At 37.0% G+C, this 27,709-nt stretch overlaps 2 protein-coding genes across 5 annotated transcripts in view; both read right to left on the bottom strand.

The window, feature by feature from the left end:
• Positions 1–3,888: 3,888 nt before the first annotated feature.
• LOC104882568 (scopoletin glucosyltransferase) lies at positions 3,889–5,666 on the bottom strand. Its single transcript, XM_010666481.3, has one exon. The coding sequence runs from the start codon at positions 5,542–5,544 to the stop codon at positions 4,015–4,017; it is 1,530 nt and encodes a 509-aa protein (XP_010664783.1). The 5' UTR covers positions 5,545–5,666; the 3' UTR covers positions 3,889–4,014.
• Positions 5,667–6,132: 466 nt separating this feature from the next.
• Positions 6,133–27,709, bottom strand: part of LOC100241468 (protein ENHANCED DISEASE RESISTANCE 2) — a 78,333-nt gene continuing 56,756 nt past the window's right edge. For 3 of the 4 annotated variants that reach the window (XM_010666465.3, XM_010666469.3, XM_059734719.1), the window contains exons 14-23: positions 24,394–24,608; positions 24,281–24,320; positions 24,021–24,175; positions 23,804–23,905; positions 17,021–17,065; positions 16,795–16,935; positions 14,747–14,842; positions 14,543–14,644; positions 6,837–6,990; positions 6,133–6,237 (exon numbers count right to left, since the gene is read on the bottom strand). In XM_010666465.3, coding sequence (XP_010664767.1) covers positions 6,880–6,990; positions 14,543–14,644; positions 14,747–14,842; positions 16,795–16,935; positions 17,021–17,065; positions 23,804–23,905; positions 24,021–24,175; positions 24,281–24,320; positions 24,394–24,608 — 1,007 coding nt within the window. In that variant the 3' untranslated portion in view covers positions 6,133–6,237; positions 6,837–6,879. Of the gene's footprint in view, positions 6,238–6,701; positions 6,991–14,542; positions 14,645–14,746; positions 14,843–16,794; positions 16,936–17,020; positions 17,066–23,803; positions 23,906–24,020; positions 24,176–24,280; positions 24,321–24,393; positions 24,609–27,709 lie in introns of those variants that run through there. The other variant, XM_002262825.5, reaches the window with a different exon arrangement.

Below are 27,709 nucleotides of genomic sequence, written 5' to 3'. Positions count from 1 at the left end.
GCAGTGGAGGATGCCTGATTCCTGCAAGCTTGAGTGAGGAAATGGGTATGACGACCTAGAGAGAGAGGTGTATAGACGAATGATGGGTATGGCGGATAAAGGAAAAAAAAACATGGGGATGAGATGACGACACGCTTGCATGAGTGCACTCAGGGAGGAAAGGAAAACTAGGAGATAACAGGATAGCAACAAGAAGAAGAAAATGAAGACTTTAACCAGCATATCAGACCCATTTCATCGTTTCATCCATGGGTCCAACATCCAGTGAGTTACGATTGAAAATACTTGTCAGAATAGGGCATAAAACACAACAAACTCTTCCAACATTTAATCAGTAATCACCAAAACAGAACAACCCAACAAGCAGACATGAAAAATCACTGATGATCAGGCTTGGACAATATGAAAAAAATGGAAAATATGCATAAAAAAACAAATGGTCATACCTGGAAATCTCCCTTCTCAGCTCCGTGTCCTGGACTCTTCCCAGCAACTCTGCGCTCCTCTGTTCTTAGCTTCCTGCTCCAATTCAAACCCCCATCTCTTTCCCTCAAAATTCTCAAAAAAACTAAAAAAACTCCTCCGTTCCCCACAATGTTGTCTTCTCCTTCTCCTTTCCTAGTCCTCTCATTTTTCTTCCTTTCTCTCTATCTCGGATTTGCCTTCCCAACGATCTCTGCTGCAGCCGCCTTTTCTGCCACCTTTTTTCTGTCTCGCCTCCCTGCAACTGCCTTTTCTGCCATCTTTTCGGTCACCACCTTTTCTGTCTCACTCCTTCTGCAGCTTCAAAATCCTTATGGCCACTAAGGATGCGACACGTGGCCCGCTGGGATAGCGACACCTGGCTAAAAATGTGATCTGCAAAACAAATAGAGAAAGAGTGACCCATGCCTAAATGGGGGTCTACAGCTGGTGTCTTTGTTAAATGTCACTCCATATTGAGAGTTCGTTTGTAATTTACTTTTGGCTACTGTTTAGTAAAAGTAAATGAAAAATGATTCCAAATAATCTAATGGATTTTGAAATCAATTTTGAAACAGGTGAAAGGCCATTTTTCAAAGGTCATCATGATTTATTTGTTTATTATGTTGTGTAGTAATCTTTTTTCTTTTACGATTTTTTTTACATATACTTTTTCATTATCTTTTATTTTAGTGAGTTTATAAATGCCCCATGATGAAATCCCTCAAGGTACCATTCAACAACCAAAAAAAAAAAAAAAATGGAACCATGATGTTAGGTCCTAGCTTAAATGTCTAACACTCACCAACCAAACATAGTTGAGATGTTTGGAATTAAAGGATTGAATATCTCAATTATGTTAGACCTTCTTGGATATCACGGGGTCAATTTTTTTATTTATTTTTTTATCCTTCATTTACATCAGCCATTCATGATTTCTCACTTTTAAATTACACATACATCCTTCCAAATTGTTTTTCAACCATTTTAACATGTTTTTTTTGTTTTTATTTTTTTATTTTTTATCAAAAATTAGTTATGACCATGGTTACAATAGGCTTCTAATATTAAATAAACTTCAAACATGATGATTTGTAATAAGGGTTTGTAGTTGAGGGATAAAGGAAAAAGATGGGTTTAGAGAGAATAATGGGAAGGGTCTTTTGGGTTTTTAAAAATTGTAGGGTGGACATATTTAGAAGTTTTTAAGCGAGTGTGCCAATAGGGTAGATGTGAAAAGAGTTTAGGTGAATGTATTTATAATTTTCCTTTATATATGCTCATCGGGAAAATATAAATTACAAAAAAATTATTAATATCAAGTTTACTTGAATTTAGTTAAAGTATAAAAATATAAATATTATATTTAAAAAAAATAGAAAGGAAACTACTATGAATTGGGTTTTAAATAAGATAGTAATTTATTTAATTAAAGCTTGGTTTATATAGTGGAATAAAGAAATTGTTTAAATTTTAAAAAAAATTCATATCCATTTTGATAATTACATGTTACTTTTAATAATATTTGTAACCGACAGTATATTTAAAATTTTCAATGATTATTTTTTATAACATTTCATTTTTTTAGCGTCAGAATTATAATAATATAAAGTTGTATTGAATCTTTTTGTTGAATTTTAATTAATCTTTAATATTTTATCTTAATGATAAGATGTCATCTATACTTTTATTTTAGTGGGTCCAGCTTGAAAATAAAAATAGAATTTAGCCCCTTCAAGCATGGACTCTTTGTTTCATCCCCGGTTGCATGCTATTGTCATAAATTATTTGAAGGTTAATCATTAAGTTATCTAATGTCGGTAAACCAATTTAATAACTTAAAGTAATTTAATAATTTAATTTAAATTATTAAATAAATTAAATATGTTTAATAAAATAATTTAATAGTACAATTTAAGATTAAAAAAAACAACTTAAGATATATCTTAATTAAATCAGTTATTTTATTTCTTTTCTTATAAATATAACTATAATTATAAATATATACCGATAACTTCCAAATATTCTTCATTAATAACTTAACAATCCATATAACTCCCAACACCATTAGTTACGTTTTCTCTACACCTAATCTCTACTCCTGATTAGGCGATGCATCTGATTTTTATTGTTTTGTACATGTTATTATTATTATTATTATATTTTTTTTTCAACTTTAATCCCATTGCTTTATAATTTGATTTCATTTTTTATTTTAATTTTCTAAGTTTTTACTTTCATTTAATGATTTTAATTTCACATATTTTCAATAACTTCCATAAGTATATTAAAAAAAATTATTTTTTTATATTTACTTTTATCATAAAAACTATGAAAAAATAAAATACAAATATAACATGTGAAATTATAACATTGCCCTCATCTTCTTTACTTGAAAACAACAATCCTAATCCCAAAATGAGCAGTATATTTAAAATTTTTGGATGATTGTTTTTTATAACATTTCATTTTTTTAGCATCAGAATTATGATAATAAAAAGTTGTATTGAATCTTTTTGTTGAATTTTAATTAATCTTTAATAATTTGTCTTAATGATAAGATGTCGTATATACTTTTATTTTAGTGGGTCCCGCTTGGAAATAAAAATAGAATTTAGGCCCTTCAGGCATGGACTCTTTGTTTCATCTGGGGTTGCATGCTATTGTCAAGTATTTATGATAAAATAATTGAATGGTATGATTTAAGATAAAAAATAAATTTAAATAATAAGTAAAAATAATTAATTTATTTTTAAATCTATATCTTCATTTTATATTTTTATCCTATACTTTCTAAAAGATAACAAAGGCGTGCAAAGGTTTCCTCTAATTGAATGGAGATTGACCCTCAAGTACAAAGGTAGAAAGGAGCTTAATTACGAGACTCACTCATCAAGTAGGGACAAAAGTTAGCCTTAGTGATTTCGATTATGTCAAATGGAAGGGTCATTGCTTAATAAATAAAAGTTATTTTAAGGATAACATACTAATCTTTCTCCAAGAGCTCACATCAATGAGAAGGTTTGGCATACTGATGTCAGCTCTTTACCACTTGGGGTTATAGTATGTTGCAAGGGTTGGGATGTTTATCCATTAAAGTGGTAGGTGAGTTGGATTCAAAACATTCCTTATTATTTTCATGATTTTCTTTACTATTCCACGACATTTATTGTTATTTTGATCTTATTTATCTTAATTATAATTTATGAAAAATTAATATATCAATTTAATAATTTAGAATAAATTTTAAGTTGATTTTATCAAATAACTTTAGTACTCAAAATAAAAATTAAATAATAAATTTTAAGTTAATAAATTAACTTGAAATCACTTTATTAAATTTTATCAAACACCTAAATAAAAAACTAAAAGATAAATTATTATTATACCGGGCCTCCTTTTAGTAATATCATCAAAGTGCAAAAATTGAGACTAAAGCTTATAAGATCGTAATGTTAATATGTTAGGCCTCCATGATACATGATATGTAAATACATTAAAAAAAAAAAAAAAAAAAGGTGTATGGATGGATGACACATTAATTATAAGTGCTTATGGAGCCCTTTGGTTGATAAAATCCCTAAAAGCATCCAAAGCAGCAGCCGAAGTCGCCGGAAACCCATTCCCAAACTTACCACTTATCGTCTCCGCCCTTTTCTTCATGTCTTTATCACTCATCACCTTCTCTATTCCGTCAACTATGGCCTCTTTTACGATATTTTCAGAAGCATCTTTAGCAAACACCATGTACCCAATTTTGAGATGTTTCACCACTAGCATCGCATCGGAGTACTGGTCTCCACGGATTGGCCAAGCCAAAAAGGGCACTCCACGCCCTATTGCCTCCACAGTGGAGTTCCATCCACAGTGTGATAGAAATCCACCTGTCGATGGGTGACTCAGTATCAACAGTTGTGGTGCCCACCCACGTATTATCAGACCTCTTTTTCCTACTTTCTCCTCCAATCCATCTGGGTAGTATCCGCTGTCTTCGTTTGAGTCTGAACCCGGTCGTCGAGGTGGACCTGGCCGGCCTGAACCGGGTTGGATCACCCAGATGAATGGCCGGTTCGAGGCTTCTAATGCAAGCGCCAGTTGGGCGTAGCCCTCCATGGTAGGACCTACCTCGCTTCCGAATGACACGTACAGGACGGATCCACGGGGCTTGGAGTCTAGCCACTGGATCACCTCCTCCTCAGTGCAGCTGGATTTCTTGTTGGGTCGGATGTCCCGATCGTGGAGGAGCGAACCGGATGACTTCCAGTACTGATCTGGCAAAAGCGGGCCCACACCCCAGACCGGGATTCCGGTTTGGTGGGCCACGTACTCGATGAACGGACGCTCCAGGTCGTCACACGTGTTGATCATAAGCGCGATCGAGCCCGCTGTCTCGTCGACCCACGGTGGCTGGTGCCCCGGTTTGGGTGGCCCCCCGAACTTGGGACCCGACCGTGGTGGTCCTCTTGCACCGGGTGGTCCAGGTGGGCCTCCTGAACCGGGGGGTCCAGGTGGGCCGCCAGGAGGACCGTGAGGGCCGCGTTGAAGGTCGGAGTAAGTCAAGGCCATGTCTTCGGGTAGGCCGGGAAGGGGTAGGACTTCGCCGGGCTTGATGTTAAAGGCGCCGGCTTTCCAGGAGGCGTACTCCATGGCAGCGGAGCAGGCACCGGAGGTGAAGAAAGAAACGACTGGGATGTTAAACTTATGAAAAATATCTTTGCTCCAGCTCATCATCACATCGATTATGGCACAGAGGGGTGGGACGTAGTCTGGGGATGTGGATCTGGAAGAGAGGAGGGATTCGATGGCCGTACCCATCTGCTGGTGGTGGGGATGGTGGTGGCTCATGGGATCGGAATCCGGGGAGGGCGACGATGGCGGAGGAGGAGGAGGTAATGAGGATGAGATCTCAAAGATGTGGAAGAGAGGAATACGGCGGAGATCGGAGGGGATGGAGGAGGAGAGATTGGAGGAGATGATGAGGGTGGTGTTGAAGGTGCGGGAGGCGAGGTGTCTGCAGAGCTCAATGCAAGGGAGGAGATGGCCTTGCCCAAAAAAAGGGAACACTATGATATGGGCAGACATCGTTGCAGTGATGGATAGGTGGATTTTTGGAATGAGATTGAGACGTAGTGGGTTTTATAGAGGGAAAGGAGGAGGATGACTTAGGGGAGAAGCATGCGAGGTTTACTGGTAGGAGGGACTTTGACTGGTAGGTGTGATGTGAGAAAGAGGAGGTGAGGCATCTCCTTTCTTTTCTTACAAGTTACAATGCACCGCGTAGCATAATTTTTTCTCCCGACATTTCATAATGCATAGGGTGGGAGTCGTGTAATGCCGAGTCGACTAGAAGTTTAGGATCGAGGACAATCTCCTTGGAGTTTGGAGTCGGTTCATTTATTTGTCCTTCGAAACGCCTTTGACCGAGTTTTGGACCAAAATAATATTTTTTATTTAAAAATAGAATTATCTTGATTCTCGTCACTTTTTCTTTCATTTCCTTGTCACCAATAGTCAATCGTTCGTCCACTAGTGTCCTCCCGCCTCTCCCATTCGATCTGATGAACTGCACTCGACCATCCACCGCTCTCCTATCAATCCAGTCTGAATTTAAACTTGGTTAATCGAACGGTTAGACCATCTGGTTTCACACAAATTGGTCAACCATCAGTTGACCAAAAACTTGTTGCTCCCCATTCATCTGGTCCAAGTTCCTTCTTTCTAAACTCATTTGCCTGTTCCTGCCTCCCATGCTCATTTGTCCGCTACTAAGATACGCTGGTTAACACAACAGGTAGAGAAACATAAGTTACATAGCCATTTCATTAATAATATGGTAAATATATCTATATATATTAATTTTTATCATATAAAACATTTAAACATATATAAATATTTTTATCTTAGAATGTTTTTATGATAATTATTTATGATAAATATAAAAATAATATAAATTAATTAATATAATGATTTTTAAATAAAAAATGCATGGATATGTAATTAAAATAAATATTATAATTTTTTTTCATTTAAAATATATTCTTATATTTAAATATTATATATATTTTATTTAATAAAATTTAATATATTAATACGTTTTATTTATCTTTATTATTTAATTTAACATATCAAATATAAAAAATAAAATATTATTACAAATTGTAATAATATATATTTTTAATTTAATAAAATATAAATTATATGTTTATAATGTTACCGATTTGACTTTGATTCAACCACTATTTCAATCAATAAACGTCGAACTGATAATTTTTCTAATTCAATATTCAATCCCATTCTAAAAACATTGTTTATTTCTAACAAATCTTTTGATAAAGTCGAACTAGCAATATTAATATACATATATGTCTGCATACCTGAAACAAACAAAAGATTTTGTATAAAATTCAATGTTTCAACTCAAGCATATGTATATGGGTCCAATTTTGGGACTATAGCTGATGAAAAATCTACACGGGAAACCCGGACTGCGCCGATCAACCTCTCCGGCAACTCATCCTCAGTGTTTCCCTGAGAACAAAGACAACAACATCAGAAAAATTTTCATATAAGAGACTGACTTCTTGGGCACATGATGAACCTTAGCATAACAACTCTGGTATGAACAAAGCTTCAAGAAACCATAGTCTCAAAAGAATCATCTTATTATCATTGTTCCTGCTATTTCAACACAATGTTTGCCTTTAAAGCTGATACTGGAAAGTGAGAATTTATAAAGAGATGGCTTCTTAATGTAAGGTAAGCTGATCTTTTATTCATATTTTATAGTCCTTAAACTGGTGACTGGAAAATATTTTGTGATATATGGTCACAAAAATTTACATGCAGGGTGCATATTGTAATGATGTTCTAGTGTGATACTAAACATGTCAGGGGGATACGTAGCATGGACATGGATGGACATGGCAGTGAAAATGTGATACGAATGTGACAACAAAACAACCAGCCCTTAAAAAAAAAGAAATATGCTTCAGAGAACTGACTTGATCCACACACAAAAATCAACTGATCTTTATACTTGCTCACTAAATCACTAAGTGTTGGTTTGGATACACTTTTTGTTTTTTGTTTCTCAGAATAGAAAATTAAAATTTTTTTACTATCTCAAATTTAAAAAGTTTTTGAAGTAATTTTTAAGGACATATGATGAGTCTATTATTGTTAGATAGTGTATAGTCTTTCCTTATTGTATTGTGGGTCCCACTAACATGTATATATATACCCAAGTCCAATGTGTATTCTTTACAGTTTTTCAATAACAATAATTAGGGATTCTCCCTTTTCTCTCTCTCTTCACATGGTATCAGAGTCTAGGGAAAAAAAAAAATCCTAATTATTTCCGGTTTATCCGTGAATCCATTCTGGGAAATCTTTCAGTGACCGTGTTTCATTCCAGTCACCCTTCCCATCTCCTAAAGCTTCTGATCAACCGTGTTGCCATCAAAAAACCCTCACCGCCGGCGACTTTTTCGGCGACCTTTTCCAGCGAAATCCTTTTCCGACACCGACCATACCATCAGGTGCGCAAGGAGGAGATCTTCAACTTTTCTCAAAGCACCGGAGGAAGAATCCCAGCCACGTGCCGTCCACGAGCGTCTCTTCTCCGGCGGCCTAAATCTCACGCGCCGGCGCGTGGGGCACTTTTCGGCCACGCGCTTCCACCTCCAGCCTCGCCTGATGCCGTCTAGCCACCCTCCATCTGCGCTTGTGTCATCTGAGCCCTAAAAGTGCATTTTTTTGGGTTTTTTTTGTCTCCGCCGGCCCTCTAAACCACCTTTCCGACGACCTCCAATGACTTCCTCTCCACCCCGAGCCCTGCACGTGTCTTAGGAAGTCCGCGATAAGCCGTATTAGGGCTCTCTTCGATCCAAACGTATTTCGTTCACCAGATAAGTAGATATGGCTACTAAAAGTTTCACTTTTTCCTCTGTCATATTTGGATCTCCTATGATTACTTCGGAGAAATTGATTGGGAGTGAAAATTATTTGTCCTGGTCTGCCTCTGTGGAGCTTTGGTTTATGGATCAAGGTTATGAGGATCACCTTGTTACACAGGAGGCGGATATCCCTGAGGTTGACAGAGTACAATGGAGGAAGATAGATGCACAGTTATGTAGTGTGTTATGGCAATCAGTTGATCCTAAGATTCTGCTTCATCTTCGGGCCTACAAAACACGCTTTAAATTTTGGAATCAGGCGAAAGGGCTATACACGAATGATATCCAACGTCTTTATAAGGTGGCTTCTTCTATTGTCAATGTCAGACAACAAGACATGGATTTATTTACTTATATTGGCCAGATTGCCTGTCTTAAGAAGGAATTCTTGACCGTGATGCCTCTTACTACTGATGTTGGGGATCAACAAACACAAATTGACAAATTCTTCATGGTTCTTACGCTTATTGGCCTCCGTCCAGATCTCCAGACCGTCCGTTATCAGATTCTTGGCAGTTCCTCCGTTCCATCCTTAGATGATGTGTTTGCTCGCCTCCTCTGTATCTCCTCCACTCAAACTTTGCCATCTGATAAGACTTCAGATTCTTCTGTGTTAGTTTCTCAAACTAGCTCTCGAGGAGGACGCAGTGGTAACCGAGGTAGAGGCTAACGTCCTCATTGCACCTATTGCAATAAGCTTGACCACACTCGTGATCGATGTTATCAGTTACATGGGCGGCCTCCCCGCACTGCCCACGTGGCCCAGTCATCTGATCCTCAGTCGCCTCAGCCTCCCAGTTCCTCCACATCTCAGGGTATTTCCCTCACTGACAGTGAGTATGATGACTATCTTCGCTATCAGGCCACCAAGTCAGCTTCTGTTGCCCAGACTGGTAATGCTTCTACTTGTCTTACCCACACATCTTCTCTTGGACCTTAGATTCTAGATTCTGGCGCTTCTGATCACATATCTGGTAATAAGGATCTTTTCTCTTCTATTACTACTACCTCTGCCTTACCTAATGTTACTTTAACTAATGGTTCCCAAACTAGGGCTAAAGGTTTTGGTTTTGCTCATCCTCTCCCTTCCTTATCTCTTCATTCTGTCCTTTATGCCCCTGAGTGTCCTTTTAATCTTATTTCCATCAGCAAAATAACTCGCACTCTTAACTGTTCTATCACTTTCTCTGATAAATTTGTGACCTTGCAGGACCGGAGTACGGGGAAGACGATTGGCATAGGACGTGAATCTTAAGGCCTCTATCACCTCACTGCGCCTTCAACTCCTACAGTTTGCATTTCCACTGATGCTCCCCTTCTCATCCACAGTCGCCTGAGTCACCCTAGTCTATCCAAGTTCCAGAAAATGGTCCTTAGTTTTTCATCTTTGTCGTTGCTTGCGTGTGAGTCCTGTCAGCTTGGGAAACATACTCGTGTCTCGTTCCCAAAGCGTTTGAATAATCGGACAAAGTCTCCTTTTGAACTTGTCCAGACTGATGTTTGGGGTCCTTGTCGGATCGCGTCTACTTTAGGATTTCAGTATTTTGTCACTTTCATTGATAACTATTCTCGATATACTTGGTTATTTTTAATGAAAAATCGAGCTGATTTATTCTCTATTTTTCAGAAATTTTATGCTGAAATCCAAACCCAGTTCAATATTTATATTCGTGTGTTGCGCAGTGACAATGCCAGGGAATATTTTTCTACACCATTTACTTCATTTATGTCCCAACATGGGATCATTCATCAGTCTTCTTGTGCTCATACTCCTCAACAAAATGGGGTAGTTGAACGTAAGAATCGACATCTTGTTGAGACAGCTTGTACTCTTCTTCTCCATAGTCATGTTCCTTTTCGTTTTTGGGGGGACGCTGTTCTTACAGCATGTTATTTGATTAATCGTATGCCATCATCTGTATTACACGATCAGATTCCTCATTCCCTTCTTTTCCCTGACCAACCACTTTATTTTCTTCCTCCTCGTGTTTTTTGTTGTACTTGCTTTGTTCATATTCTCACTCCTGGACAGGACAAACTTTCTGCCAGAGCCACAAAATGCATCTTCTTTGGATATTCCAGACTTCAAAAGGGTTATCGTTGTTATTCCTCTGAGACTCATCGCTACTTTCTCTCCGTTGATGTCACTTTTTTTGAGGACTCACCGTTCTTCTCCACTTCTGAGTCTTTTCCTGTTTCTGAAGTCTTACCCCTTCCCATTATCTCCCCACCTGATGCAGTGCCTTCTCGCCCACTTCAGGTTTATCATCGCCGTCATCGTGTCGCTGTTCCTCCTTCTTTGGCCGAGGTACCTGCTGACTCACTTCCTATCCCTTCGGCTTCTCCTGCCCTGGCTCTGCCTCCTTCTGCTGACTTACCCATTGCTCTTCGGAAAGGTAATTGATCTACTCGTAATCCTCATCCCATTTACAATTTTTTGAGTTACCATCGATTATATTCATCCTATTCTGCATTTGTTTCTGCTATATATTCTGTTTCTCTTCCCAAGAGCACCCCTGAGGCTCTTTCCCATCCAGGCTGGCGACAGGCAATGGTAGATGAAATGGCTGCTTTACACTCCAATGGCACTTGGGATCTTGTTGTTTTACCCTCTGGTAAATCTACAGTTGGTTGTCGTTGGGTCTACACAGTTAAGGTTGGCCCTGATGGTCAGGTTGATCGCCTTAAGGCCCGCTTGGTTGCTAAAGGCTATACTCAGGTTTATGGTTCTGATTATGGTGACACTTTCTCTCCTGTTGCCAAGATAGCTTCTGTTCGTCTATTGCTCTCCATGGCTGCTATGCGTTTTTGGCCTCTTTATCAGTTAGATATTAAAAATGTTTTCCTTCATGGGGATCTTGCTGAGGAAGTTTATATGGAGCAACCACCTGGTTTTGTTGCTCAGGGGAGTCTGGTTTAGTGTGCAAGTTACGCCATTCTCTATATGGCTTGAAACAATCTCCTTAAGCATGGTTTAGCTGTTTTAGTTCTGTTGTTCAAGAGTTTGACATGTTCCGCAGTACAGCAGACCATTTCGTTTTCTATCATCATAACTCTTCGGGGCAGTGTATTTATCTGGTAGTTTATGTGGACGACATCGTCATTACAGGCAGTGATCAGAATGGTATTCAGAAACTAAAGCAACACCTTTTCACCCACTTTCAGACTAAAGACTTGGGGAAACTCAAGTATTTCTTAGGGATTGAGATAGCTCAATCCAGTTCCGGTGTGGTTCTTTCCCAAAGGAAGTATGCTTTAGACATCTTGGAAGAAACCGGTATGTTAAACTGTAAACCGGTAGACACTCCTATGGATCCAAATGTCAAACTTATACCAGGATAGGGGGAGCCTTTAGGAGATCTTGGGAGATATCGGCGACTTGTAGGTAAACTGAACTATCTCACCATTACTCGTCCAGACATTTCTTTTCCTGTAAGTGTGGTTAGTCAATTCCTATAGTCACCATGTGATAGCCATTGGGATGTTGTAATCCGCATTCTTCAATATATCAAAAGCACACCAGGCCAAGTGTGTTGTACGAGAACAGAGGTCATACCCAAGTTGTTGGGCTGGCTCACCCACAGATAGACGTTCCACTTCCGGGTATTGTGTTTTTATTGGAGGTAACCTAATATCTTGGAAGAGTAAGAAACAAGATGTAGTGGCCAGATCTAGTGCTGAAGCCGAGTATCGAGCTATGGCTCTGGCAACATGTGAACTCATATGGCTGAAACATCTTCTTCGGGAGTTGAGATTTGGAAAGGATGAATAGATGAAACTCATCTGTGACAACCAAGCCAATTTGCATATTGCATCCAATCCAGTCTTCCATGAAAGGACCAAACACATTGAAGTTGACTGTCACTTCATTAGAGAGAAGATCGCATCAGGATGTGTGGCGACTAGTTTTGTCAATTCAAATGATCAACTAGCAAATATTTTTACTAAATCTCTCAGAGGTCCTAGAATTAAATACATTTGTAACAAGCTTGGTGCATATAACATATATGCTCTAGCTTGAGGGGGAGTGTTAGATAGTGTATAGTCTTTCCTTATTGTATTGTGGATCCCACTAACATGTATATATATACCCAAGTCCAATGTGTATTCTTTACAGTTTTTTAATAACAATAATTAGGGATTCTCCCTTTTTCTCTCTCTTCACAATTATTTTTGTACAAGAGTTTTTACTTTTTATATAGAAGTTTCTAATTTGAAAAACAAAAAACAAATAATATATCCAACCAAAGCCCAATCTTTACTTATCAAAGAATCTATAAGAAAAGTGAATGGGTTGAAAAATTAGAAGGCGTAAGAATTTTGTTGGGGGGTGGGGGGGTTAGGTGCCGGTTTTATGCGTAGTGTTGTTTGAAAGTATTGGAAGAATCCATAATCCACCAAAGAGAGGACCAGTGTGCTTGCCTTCTGCAATTTTTTTGGGATAGAATAGAATCTCCTGGCGGCCCAAACTTTTGAGTATTTTCCTTGGGGGTCTTCTCTATGGCTGGTAGCAATTAGCAAATGCTCCAGGGCATCACAAAGCTTGAGAGGGTTATAGGTTTTTAAAAGGAGATTATTAGATGTAGTGCTGGAAAGAAGTCGAGTGGGTTTCAAGATTGTGTCTAACCAGAAATATATGTGCAGCACAAGCTACATTAAAGCACCAAAGGGTTTCTTCCACCTTATTCAAGTAAAAAGCTAAGGAAATCAAAAGTATTTTCTCCAAGAAATAAACATCCAAGGATAATCTCCAACAACTTCTAGACTAGAGTTTCAATGCCTTTACAAGTCCTTTCACAATGCTCTTTCCATAAGCACTAAACCAACTATAATGTGAAGTCTTCCACCTTTCCTCCTATCCTCACTACAAACTCATAATGTCGATTGGACTGCTCCTTGCTCATAAGTTGTGGGGGGCACCTGAAACTTCCAAAAAGGATCAAGATTGCAGATCATAAGTCTCAAGCCTCTGTGCCAGAGAAAGAGATGAATACACTCGCCATCCTTCTTAACATACAACACTGATTAGCAATGATTCTTCCCCTGCTCACCAGCGGGCATGGTAAACATCATTTTCCAAACTGCTGTACTCATGAAGAGTGCCACTGTCGCATGTGCCAAAAAACCCCAAATCTCCTGGATAGTCAACATTGCCTATTCCCTATCACCACAAAAAGTGATTTACCAAAAAATTATTTTATTTGAAGTCAGGTTCCACTCAATTGCATCAACCGTACCCCAATTCATCCTTACCTTTGATAAAAGTGATTCAGCAGATATTCTACTTTTATCTGCAGTAAGATTCCACTCAATTGCATCACCTCAGCCCCAGTTTTCCACCCCACCATACTACAGATCACTTCAATATTTCCCAGTTGGGAAGAACCCTGATAAAGCTTGGACTGCAGTTTCTCCCACTCTTCTCTCCAACCTAACAATCCAGTATTTTTCCACTTCTCTACTTAACTGTAACTCTGAACAGATTAGGAGATCACTCTTTCAACAGTGTCTTCCCTGAAGCATCATCATGCCATAACAACAACTGAGCAAAACAACACAAACCCCTTTCTCACACCTTCCACAACCCTATCCCAACAAATCTCCTACCTCTCGTGAACACCAAAACTCCTTCCCTTGAATTTCCTTAACACTAATTTCATCCACTAACCTTTTCTTCCGCAAATCTTCAAAGCTATTTCCTAACAATGTTCTGCTCATCCCTCCACTTTCAACAAACAGACCACCTCATATTTAACCAAGTGGGTCTTTCTTGCCTCCCCATCCCTTCCCATAAAAGTTTCTCTGTAACTCACCAAGTTGGTACATGGTGATGATTTTAGTACTATAAAAAAACTGACATTCCTGTAAGTTATCCAAATTAAAAAGTTTCTTGAATCAGATAAAATATGTATAGTTATTGGTTTAAAATAATATAAGCAGGTTCCAGGGCTTGTGCAACAACTTGGCAGGTTTAGACTTTGTCATCTCTAATTAGAAAGTCAGTACATGATTAGCTCTCCTGTAAGTGAATCCTTGCTTATGTCATTGAATATAATCAACAACTTAGGTAGGAAGTCCTGATCAACACTCAGTTAAGATGGTCAGGATTAATAAAGAGAACATACCTGTACAAGGAAAGCCATGTCAACAACCAAGTTAGGAATTGCACCATTTACAAAGGCCAAAGCTCCATCAACAACAGTTGAAGAACCAAAATCAACATCAATCTACAGAAAATTGAGTGATGTTAAACTACAGTATTCCTGAATGAATTTCAGAATTTTTCTGAAGGTAAAATCATATACTATAGAATTTAGAAGGGCCTTTACCTCCAAGTACTTTGGACCACGGATATAATTGCAATCAACTACTTTTCCTAGGAAATGAGGGGTGCTTCCAACAATCCGGCGCACCATCCATGGAGCCTGAATGAAACAGTATTGAAAGAACAAGCCCAGAATATAGAGATGTCAAAGAGCACAAAGAAGCAGAAAACAGAAATGGAATAATATTCTAGCGAGGATGAAGAGAAAAAACTGCCCACATCAATATAAGGTTTCATGAAAATGAGATGGCCTGTTTTTAAGGGCCATCAAGAAACCCATTGGATACCAGCCACTAATGTATCCTAAGGCTGTGAACTATGTTTAGTCAACATGAAAATCCATAGATAGGACAGGTTCAGTTCAATGACTTAATAGTTTGTATTGAAACTTGGGAATGTTTAAGGTCCGGATGATGAATTTGGGCTGTGTTCAAATATTTACTAACCCACCCAAGCACAACCAAGAAATGCTTGAGGAAGCAAAGTCAGTTTAACTAAAATAAATATATTGCATTATTATGATAGGTCTGAAGTAACCATGGGAATGGTGAGTTATAAAACGTTTGAGAGGAGAGCAAAAAGGGCTAAAAAGAGAGCAGATGGAGAAAGATGATAGTGCCCCAAGGACGGCTTAAGCTTGTACAGGAAATCTCAAGGACTCAAGATGGCTGAAGAGCACTCTTTAGATAGACAAAAATCCTTCTTCAATGAGCCCTCTACAATCCTTTATGTTGAACAACCAATTATCCTAAAAGCATAAGTTTGTAATAGGCCCACAATGTATATCATGCACTCTTAACACCCTCCTTTAAGTGGGGCCTCCATTAGGCTTACACTTCGGGCTTACATGTGAGCTTAATAAACTAGGGAAATAAAGTAGCCTCATTTGGGCTTAATAAATCAAGGAAATAAATATGTCATGAGGTTCGAAGACATGACCTCCCACCAAATGAGGCTCTGATACAATGTTGGTGAACCAATTATCCTAAAAGTTTAAACTTGAAAGATTTGAGCACATGATGTATATCATGTAGTCTACACCTTATTTAAGAGCCCATATTCATAGACTTAACCAATGAGAGGTCTTTGATAGTTATTGACTTGGGAGGCCCATGCTAACCACAAGAACATGCACAACCAATCAAAGATCTCCTGGGTATATTGAATCAAGGGCCACAGCTAGGTTTGTCACAGAAACAGGTCAACCTCTCATATAGTGCATCAAACATAAATGGTGACATGCCCCTTGGACGCGATGCTCCCTCTCTCAATTTAGTTGGAATGGGTATAATTTATGCATAGTCCATAACTCTCGAGGAGCGTCCAACTCTATAACCAAATCAAGATCCTTGAACCAATTTCAAGTAATCAATAATAGCATCTAACCAATGGATCAGCACTCGTTGCATCTTAGCACATGAAGCAAATTGTCACATGCTAATACAAAATTTGGATATGGTGATGTAATGTAGGACACTTGGGGCAGTTCAATGAGAATCCAATGTATCAAATCAGAACATATGGCACATATGCATGGGTCCACAAGGAGAGAGTAAATTAGACTTAACAACCTGTGTTTAGTTATTTGAATAATTTATGGAAGCAATTTGTAGAAGCAATTAAGCATTTAATCTATTGAAGTATGCATGGATCCAGTTGAACAAAAATAATAGTAATAATAAAGAAGTAAATTAATATGATAAAACCTGATTACCACTGCAACTTCAATCATGACTTTACATGCTTGCTAACCAATTTATTATCCACCCAAACCACATTATGAAAGAAGTGCAAATGCACATGTGTGGCATCTTATCTTAATCCTATACTTCTGAGGCATAAAAGATCTGCTAAGAAGTAATCAGCATGATCATCCAAATATAAATTATTGAGCCATACAGGTGGACACAACAGGGGTGATCGCTTCACAGGTAATAGACAGACTTCTGTGACACGAATTATTAAGCACCGCAAGCAGGAGTGAGGACTGCCTGCAACAGTCCTGACATTCTATTTGAGCATCCTTCAAAAACTGGAAAATGTAGAAAGTACCTTGGGAACTGATGGGATGAGCTTCAGCCTGCTATTTCGGAACTCATCATAACCATCAACAAATCGTTGCAACAGGGATCCAGTTAGCAATTCCTTAGTTACAAAATAAAATATCATACTGTAGTGTGTTGAACCGGGTACCTGTAAGATTACAACTTTTACTCCTCTTCCAGCATGCAGAAGCACCTAGTTAAAAACTAAAATGTTATGGAGAGAAGCAACTTACTTGCAGGTTTATGACAATAGAGAAAAGTCCTTTCTCTGATGCAACCTACACAGACATTTATAAACAAGAACATAGTTATATTCTAGCACACAAAGAAATAAAAAATACCTAGAATAAATATTTTTCAGTATTTATATTAGATTAAGTGGTATAGATTCTAAGAAAATGTACAGATGATGAGACTCTGATCCTTTAAACAAGTTGTGTATGATTCAATGGAGAACCAACTTATTCAGTTTGGTCAAGTAAAAATTTTTATGATTAGGCCAATATGAGCCTAGCTTCCTAAGAAATCTAAGTCTACTAGGATTCTAATAACCCATTATGACTTTAATTCTAATTCTCCAATAACCTAATTAGCTACTCCTAATTTAACTCCAACAAATGCTAATCCTAATTTAAGTCCAAGTAATATTAATCCTACTTTTATTGCAACTGACACTAATTCCTTTTCTTGATGTATATTTTGGAGATATATCCTCATCATAGAGACAACCCCACAACTAGGTTCTTGATTGTCATCATTACTACAGATGCACTAATATTTATCCATGGATGCAACTGGTTATCACTTACCATGCATTGGGTGCATATCCATTATTATGAACTCAAATACACATAGCAATAAATTATCTTAAAAATGAACATTCCTGAGATAAGTGAGGTTACACCATTAAACATGAAAAGACTATTGGACTAGTAAAGCTTTCCAGGAAATTTTTATATTGTAATCAATTGAAACATTGAAATGATAGCTCAGGCTTACAACAAACATGACAGGCTTGGACAACTGAACTTCGGCTAATGAGAATTTCTTTTCAAGGATTCTACTTTGCAGTAAAAAGTGCAACCAAAATACTTTACAGGAACTTCCCTATAACATAATTCTCATAAGAAGCACTAGGATTAAATTTGTAGGTTCTATTTAGTGGATAACCTAGAAATCCATCTGGTCAAAATATCCTTGGCTAAAAGTAGTGGAAAACAAGAAATTTGCAGGAAATTGAGGAACTAGCTCATCTAATGTTTTCTTTTGCCCATGTCTATTTGTCACCCACTTTTCTTAATTGGAAAGTTTGGTCTTTGACATCTTTAGGATAGTTCTCAGTTAGTTCGCTCTTTAAGGTTATCTCTATTTTTATCAATGTAGTCTCCTTTATTCCTGCAACTTTCAATTGGAAATTCAAAGTCTCACCAAAAGTCTTCACTTTGCATGACTTGTGGCAAAAAGAAGACCATACAAAGCACTTAGCTTGGAATGGTGTGTATGAGCAGGGAGTCTCTAGATCATTTTTCTATTACATTGCCCCGTAGCATTGACATCATGATGTAGAATGTTTCGACTTGTAGGAATTGATTGGGCACCACCTGGACAGGAGGAGGCAATGCTGATTATGTTCTTCAGAGGTTTTGGAGGACTTCCTCGAGGCAGGAATCTTTGGCGCGTTGCTAACCTCACTTTGATTTGGACTACTTGGCAGGAAAGGAGTGCAAGAATTTTTAAGGATAGGTAGAGGTCTCAAGAAACAATTAAGAACTTATTTTACTTGTCTTCTTCCTTGTTGGCTTCCACCAATGAAGGATTTTTAAGCTTTATTCTACTAGATTGGAACCTAGTTTGCAGAACCACGAGGTTGACCAAGGAGACACTTTTTGAATGACTACCATCTTCAATGGGTTTTGCTCCGTTTCATTTTGATAGATGTTCTTTGGGCAACCCAAGGTAGTTAGGAACAAAAAGGTTACTTAGGGATCACTTTCGCAGAGTGTTAAGAGTACCTCTAAACATGCAGGTCGAGATTTAGCCATTAAGGCAAAAATTCTAGCCCTTTCAAAAGGCGATTCTACTATTGTCATAATATGGTAAAGAAGAGGATTCTGGAAGTTTCGTGGGTGGTTATGCCAAATTATTGATATTTCTTCAGAGTTAAGATGTACCCCTCAGGTTCCTCGCTTAGGCAATCATGCTGCAAATAAGTTAGCAAAACATGGAGCTAGACATATGCTTTCTTTTGTAGGAGATTTTATACCTCATGAATTATAGCTAGATTTGACTTATTGAACCGGTATACACAAATCCACCTTCTTGATCAAACTTTGTATAGAGGATTGTGTAATGAAGAATTTCTCATCCTTCCTTGTGCTTAATATATTAATGCAACAGAATATTAAAAAAGAAAAAGAAAAAAACCTTGCAACTTAGCATTGTGATCAGTAGGATTAAAACCTGAACTCATTCACTGAGATCCTACAAAATAAATGTGCTTATAGATTTTGTTATTTAATTGATTGAAAGAATATTGTGTTTCAATATCAGTTTCATCTTACTCTTGGCTATCTTTATAAAAAAAAAGGAAAAAAAGAGGGGGGGTGGGGGGGAGGGGAGTGGGGTGGCGGCGAAAGGGAAAAAAAATCAGTTTCTTCTTACTCTTCCTACACATTTTCTTTTCAGTCATAATTTGGACCAAGTTTCACGGGTAGTTCTATATCATGCTTTGTTACCGATCAAGGGCCTTTAGGAGCAACAGCATAGCAATTTGCTTAACTTGCAGGCACAAAGAATAGGGCATGAAGGAAGGAATCATTCTGTTTGGAAGGAAGGAATTGATAAAAACAATAAATCCAATAGTGATATTGAGAAGTTGTAGCTACTGACATACAAGAACTCCAAAATACTAGAATAAACAGGAGGTCATCAGCCCTAAGACAGCCCAGAAGGCTACTGAAAGGAAAAGAAAATAATAACACCAAAATGAGTAATAAATAGTAGCAGAGCTTACTAGGTCCATGCACAAGTGACTCATATAGATGGTGTGGAATTTAGAAGGAAAACTAATATTAAAGTTTAACGTGCTTGAGTCAGCAGAACTTAATCCATAAAAGGTCCAATGGTCATATAAACTGGATTGTAGTGATTACAAATACCTATAATACTTCTTCACACAATTCTAAAGCATTTAAACATATTACTAGTCAATTTGCACAGGAACCTTCAATTCATCTAGTACTAGCCCAATAAATGGCAGAAGTTTTTCATCCTTTCCTACACCACCTGGAAGCAAAAATGCACTAAGCTAGGACAAGCTGAAAAAATTTGATACAAACTAGGGTTTTATTGTGTATCCATATAAAATGCTCTACCACTAAGCTGGGACATATGCTATTTGATTAATATAAGTAATTATAATACTTAGATGAATCTCACATTAATGCTTTCTATTCCAATATTTGAAAAAAGATTACAAAAAAGGAAAAAAAAAATTAAAAAATAAGAATAGTTTCCAAAGCAATTCTATATTAACTTAATGTGGATGCTATTTATCTCTTTTTTAATAAAAGAAATAATTTATATTCTTTAAATTTTTTATATAAGATTTAAAAAAAAAAACATATATTTAAAATTAATTAGATACCTGAATGAAGATAAATAGATAAATCATTAAATCCCATTAATGATAAATTATTGAATATAAGCATAATCAACCTTTTGTATTATAATTAATTCTTTCATTTTTCTATTCGTATATTCTCAAAAGGGTGCCTCTAAATTAAATTTCTAGCTCTCCCCTGACTATGAATCCATACGCTTTAGTGACCTGAAAATTTTTCTCCTGCTTTATGTCCATGCAAAGTCTGAAATACACACCGATAAAGTATGTGTAGTATAAGAAAGGTTAAAATATAAAGAATTTGTCAAAAAAAAAAAAATTTCCTGGACAAGACTTTATCATACCATCACATATCACACGCATCACCAGCCAAAAAAATAAAAAAATAAAAGTTCCATGTTCTCTCCTCTTTAGTATTTCCCTATCCCATCTCCTTCTTGGCTAAACCTTGGACCTAAGATTTTATCACAACAGACAGCATGGAATTGACAATTCCAAAGGATAGCAATACATGCATGAGAAGATAGATAAAAGGATCATGTCTGGTTTGAACTCATTCAAAACAATCAAATAGATCATTATTTGTATAACTGAAAATAGATCATTCAAAACAATATATGTTATATCTCCTGTTTATAAGTATAATTGAAAATAATTGATCTATGAAACTATGTTAATGTTCCTTATTGGGCTTTGAGCTCATCCCCCTTTGTTGATAATTTTCCAGGTACCCTCAATTCAGGCGAGGAGTGACGGTTAGGAGGAGAAATTGGAGGAGAAATTGGCTTGTTAGGACATTTGTTAAAACTCTTTTTATTTTGAACATTATTTAAATGTTAAAATTTATTTTCAATTTGAATTATTTGAGTTTGAAGTTATTTGGACAATAACACTTGAGTTGATGTGTTGGTTTTTATAAATTGATATCTGGAGATTTTAGAATTTATTTATTTTACTACTTTGAACAACAATTTGGTAATTGGTAATTTCTATTTACAAGATGAAAACTTGTGTCGTTTTGACTTTGAACCTTCGAGTTTGAGGTGTGAAATGACTGTCATGCCCTTGGAGTGGGTTTTGGGGCATGACATATCGTCTTGATAGAGTGCAAAGGGTTGAAAGCCAACCAGGGGACAAAGGGAAGTGGCCCACCTTAGCATGTGAGGGTACTCAAGATAGCTCCCCCATTGACCTCATGATGTAAAGGCTTCTATCCTAATATGGGTACTAGATAGTAGGTGTCCTCTCTGCATTGTCAGAGCAGTAGGAGTGGTGTTGGCCCTTGACAGGGTAGTGAGGAATATTTCCAGCAATAGGTCGGTGGTAATTACCTCCTTGCAGCATCAATAATCGATGACACAACCACAAGGGTGGAGATAATAATGAAACAAGTTCTGCATATCATTTAATTATGCATATCACGATAGTCAAAGTGCTTATCGTCATAGGTCCATTGCTAGTATGAAATTGGATGTCAACAATAGAAAGTACATAGAACTATCTTGTTTGTAGAATTCATGTTCAACAAGCCTCTAAACATATAAGAAAGTTTTGTATATTAAGGATAATTTTATACAGAGTCACATGTTAAGAAGGAAAAAAAATATTAGCAGAACTACTGCCATTATAAAAGCAATCAATTTTCAAAACAAAGAACTGCATATTAAACCTATCATCAATAGGAGCAAATATATGCCCTTCACAATTTTCTCTATAACAATCTTCTCTATAGACATAGTGAAGGATAAAAATATCAGTTTTTATGGAAATATCAATAGGTGGATTTTATGGATATATCGAAATATATCAAGAAATATCTAAGGAAATTTTCACAAAAACTTCTGGTGCGATGGAAATTGATCAAAACCCATAAAAATGTTAAAAGTGTTTTTAAGAAATGATAAAATAAGTAATAATATGCACATTAAAGTTGTTTTAGTGAAGAAAGTAATATTTGTACAATAAAGTTTTTAATATTTGATAATAACATATCGAAATTGAAAACATATTTAATGCTAAAATAATGATCTATTTAATTTAAATGTATTCAAGGATATAAAAGAAATAACGATACATATATGATTTATTTTAGAATATTTAGATTTCTCTTATATTTAATTAATACATAAAAGATATACATAAATACTTGTTAAGAAAATTATCATGATAATTTCTATGTTTTAACAATCAATTAGAAATTAATTAAAATTAATTAATTTATCAAAATTTTATTTTAACATTTTGTTTTTGCCATGGATATCTAAATGTATATATATTTGTGAACCTTTATTACAAACAATATAGATGATCCAGTGGTTAGGAAAGGCTCATTTCATCCTTGTCATCTTAGGTTCAAAACCCAATTTTTAAATCTAAGGAGTTGGCAAGAATTAAGGGGAGAGAAGGAGCCCCCATTGACTAAGCCTGGGAGAGGAAGCAACACATTGACTGAGGGATGCGCAAAATCATTAGGAGCGCAATGTGGGATATTATTGGCAGAAAATTGGAAACAATTCGGATAATGTTGAAAGTATTGGCAAAAAAACTAGAAAAATACTGAAATTAGCCAAAAAGAAGGGCAAAAACTATCGAAAAATGAACGAAAGACAGTTGGTCAGTGTTTTCTTTCCATTTGTCATGTCAGTGATGACCTAAGCACAAAATTTTCAGGAAATATCCATGATATTTCCCAATTTTTTAAACATTGGACATAGTTCATAATGATTAATATTTGCACAAAGTGGTATACATGAGAAACTTATTCTGTATTTTTCTTCATCTTTTCAAAATTTCAGATGCAAAGAAAACCCAAGGAATCAAATAAAGCAACTATTCTTTGTTTATAATCTTCTATGTCTACTCAATTTCAAAACTCAAAACCAACAATAAACAAGAAACTAGGTAAGGAACTATGGAACCACAGACGGTAACACAATGAGCAAATGCATGTGGAATAAGTACCTCTAGATACTATAAGGGTGATGATGACAGTCACGATGATGCTGAAGAAGACTGAGGAGTTAATGATTATATTGTGGACAGTGTGCATGCTAATCATTAGGACAGGAAAGAGAAGTTCTAAAATGGTATTATGCTTGCTTTTCTAAATGATGGTATATGAATTAATAATCAAATACTAAGCAGCAATCTGACAAACCAGAGCAGTACCAACAAACTGAGCTTTAGGATAAAAGGTATCACCTAGTAGATGGAAAAGGTAGCATTGGCAAGGAGGAAGAGGATTTTCATATTTTTCTAATACCACAGATGCTGCATTCTTAACAAAGGGTTTTAGTGGTTTAGAGAGAAAAGTATTATAGAAATAAGTAATTGACTTTGATTCACTATCAATAAAATAAGTACATATAAGTCAGAAAAGAATAGAATATAGTACTTGTGCTGCACAGCCTTGTCGCCTAGCAACATGGTCGATCCGTTTTGAGTCTTTGAACCAATCAACAGCAACAAGATCCATAAGATGTTTCCCTGCAGGAATCTTCAAATACATGTTGGAAGATCGTCATTAAAGCAGGCCTAATAAGGTCATAAGATGTTGATCAAGAAAATTCAAGAAATACTAACTAAAGGAAACAAGCAGAGGACCAGAGAACCTTCGTTTTGTCATAACAAAAATGCTTGCTACGAACTCTGAAGTTGTTCCCATCAGATATCGTCCAGCAGTCACGACCCTTATCACGGTCATCACGTCGTAGATTGCCCGAAAAACATGAGACATCAATTTTATCTTGGGGTTCTTCTTCCATGGCTTCAATTCATGATGAACATAATGATTGTAAAGTTCCATTTGATATATCAGACATAAGGATCCAGCACCAAATGTCATAAGAAAAACATAGATACAAGGCAGTACCTGTTCCTTTGACTTCATTCGGAAGACTCATTGAGTATGCCTGAATAATGTGCAAAATTCATGTTTAGAGAAGGTATGTGCATAAAACATAAGAGCAGGTGTGTAGTACAAACCTCTTGTTCTGTCTCGGGTGCTTGAAATTCTTCATCTTCATCAGAGTATTCATCCATCATCATTGAGTTCCTACTTGTAGCATTCAATTGATCAGAAGACTCCTGTGGCTTCTGATTCTTCTCTGAAGTAAAAGAAGTTGAGGCCATATTGACCATAACAGGAATTCTTGGCAGAGCATTCCTTTTATCCGTCTGAGAAAACCACTCACGCAGTCCTATCATAAAATATAAACAAGGATTCAATTAAGTAGACAAATTAAAAAAGTTCCTTCAGAATAAAACAAAAAATAAAGCAGGAATGAAATTCTTTATGAAAATAAAGAAGAAAGTTACAAGCTCTTATATTTCTTTCTCCTGCTGTTAACTCTATTGACATAAATTCTGTATTATCAGTGTCTAAATCTATAAAGCAGACTGGATAAAAAAATCCTAGAAAAAAATTATAAAATTTCAACAGAAAATATCAAATAACATGACAGAAAAATGGATACAGATATTGCCTTCCAAAGTTGTTTGCAAGATTTTAGCATCTTTGCACCAAGCACAAGCACTCTTTTCCCTTTGTAGTAGAATATCTTCATGAAAACACACAAACACACACACAAAAGCAATATTTTTTTTTGATAGGAAGCGACAAAGGAATATATTAAAAGAAAAAAGAAGTACAAGAGAAGGATGAGAAATCCTTCCACCAAAGAAAACTAAACAACAAGAATACGAAAACAAGAAAATACAAAGTAAAAAACGAACAAACTCTCTAGACTAGACAAACCCAAAGGAATTACACGCCGCTAGCCAATCAAGTTGTAACACAGTAAGGGGAGTCCCCTTAAAAACCTTGGAACAAAAAGCCCAAAGAGAAGCAAGGAAATGAAATCCCAAAGATTCTCTGAATTCCTTGCTTTATCCTAAAAAATCCTCGCATTTCTTTCCCTCCACACAACCCAAATTATAGCTATACAAGCATCTTGCCACAAAACTATCCCTCTCTTCGATAAACCAAAGCCATTGTAATTGATGGACAGCATGTCAGAAATGCTCCTTGGGGGAACCCAATCCATCTTGGCTAACTGAAATAATCTGTGCCATAACCCCATCGTCAAAGAACAATGTAAGAAAAGATGATCAGCTGATTCTCCATGCCTCATGCACAACTTACAAATATCAGGACTAAGAGCTTTGTAGGGTCTTCTCAGATGCAGCAAGTCATTAGTATTTACCTTCCTGTGTGCCACCAACCAGACAAAGGACTTGACTTTGAAAGAGACTTGAGATTTCCAAACACACTTAGTAGGGAAAACTGGTGGAGAACTAGAACATTGGGATAAGGCAAGAAGGAAATATTTGACTGTAAAAAGCCCTGAAGAAGATAAGGATCAGGATCTCGCATCTGGAACCGAAAATGACACATGTAGACAATCAAGTGACCGCATGAGGCCTTCTAAATCATCTATCTCAGGATCGGATAGGTTGCGTCGAAAGTTAAAGTTCCATGAAAAAGGATGAGTAGATCCGAGAATTGAAGAAATAAGACTATTTTTATCCGTGACTACTCTAAATAGTCTTGGATATTGAGAACCCAAAGGTTGATCCCCCCACCACAAGTCTTCCCATAACCAAATTCTTTCCCCATCTCTTACCACAAATCGAGTAAACTTGGAAAACTCCTGAAAGACTTGAGCAATAGCCTTCCAAGGACAACGATGTAACCATCTGACTATTGTGTTGGCATCCCATCCATTGGAGTGTGATCCGTAAATGCTTAGAATAGCCTTATGCCATAGAGCTGAACCTTCCCTAGGGTACCTCCACAACCATTTCCCTGAGAGTGCGACATTCCTTAGAACTATCTTCCCAAATCCCATACCTCCTTTTGCCTTCGGCTTACACACTACATCCCAACTAACAAGATGATCTCTTTTACCTTCCCCAACCCCTGACCATAAAAAATCTCTTTGCAATCTCTCAATTTTTGCAGCCACTGAAGCGGGTATCTTAAACAAGGAAAGGAAGTAGTAGCAAGGCATGTGGGTGAGGCAAGATTGGATAAGAGTTATCCTACCTCCAAAAGATAAAAAGGCCTTTTGCCACCCATCTAATCTTCTCGAGATCCTCTCAATCACAGGATCCCAAAAGCCACAAGTCTTGGGATTTCCTCCCAAAGGGAGACCCAAGTAGGGTATAGGCCACCCAGAAACCTTGCAATCAAGCAATTTGGCCAACCTAGAAAGATGATTTTGTTTAAGATTGATGCCATAAATATTACTCTTGTCGAGGTTAACCTTAAGCCCAAAAATTTGCCCAAACACTAGCAATAAACTCTTGAGAGAATGCAAATCTTCCTCCCTAGTGTTAAAGAAGAAAATGGTATCATCTACAAATTCCAAATGGGACACCCTTGTTCTATTCCTACCCACCCTGAAACCCACCAACAAATTTCTTTCTTCTGCTCTCAATAACATCCTGCTCAGTACATTTGCGACTAAAGTAAACAAAAAGAGGGATAAAGGGTCGCCTTGTCTTAAGCCTTTGGATGCCTTGACCCACCCTTTAGCGTTTCCATTCACTAAGACTGCAAAAGATACCGTGGACAAACAACCTCTCATCCATTTCCTCCATCTAGGACTAAACCCCTTCTTCTCCAACACATGATCCAAAAAATCCCAACACACATGGTCGTAAGCCTTTTCAAAGTCGATTTTGAATACGACTCCTTCCTCCCTTGATCGTCTTTTCTCATCCACCATCTTATTGGCTATGAGAACTGCATCCAATATTTGTCTCCCCTGAACAAAAGCGCCTTGAGTAGAATGAATAGTTTCGTGTAGTACCCTTCTTAGACGCCTTGATAACACTTTAGCTATTATCTTGTAAAGACTAGTGATCAAGCTAATAGGTTTATAGTCTGATATTTTCTTTGTCATGCTTTTTTTGGGCAACAGAACTATGAAGGAAGCATTAGTGCTTTGATTGATAAATCCGCTACTGTGGAACTCTGCAAACACTCTCACTAAATCCTCCTTGATCACATCCCAACAATCTTGAAACACTACAATAGTAAAGCCATCAGGACACGGCGCCTTATCCCTATCCAACTGAAAAATAGCCTTATAAATCTCTTCTTCAGTAAAAAGGGAGTCCAACCTAGATGCACTCTCTACAGATATAGGGGATCAATCTAAGCCTTCAACTCTCCAAGACTCTCCAGTAGGACCCGAGTAGAGCTTTTCAAAGTAAAGTAAAATCTCCTCTATGATGCTCTTTGAATTATTCAACACTAATCCTCTTTCATTCTCCAACACCTTGATAAATTTCC

This window comes from Vitis vinifera, chromosome 2 (genome assembly GCF_030704535.1).
Source record: "Vitis vinifera cultivar Pinot Noir 40024 chromosome 2, ASM3070453v1".
Lineage (NCBI taxonomy): Eukaryota > Viridiplantae > Streptophyta > Magnoliopsida > Vitales > Vitaceae > Vitis > Vitis vinifera.
The sequence above is the reverse complement of the archived record's forward strand: the minus strand, read 5'-3'. Positions and strand labels throughout refer to the sequence as shown.

Bases quoted from the DNA above. Each gene is read 5' to 3' on its own strand.
- LOC104882568 (XM_010666481.3), bottom strand. From the start codon at position 5,544: ATGTCTGCCCATATCATAGTGTTCCCTTTTTTTGGGCAAGGCCATCTC.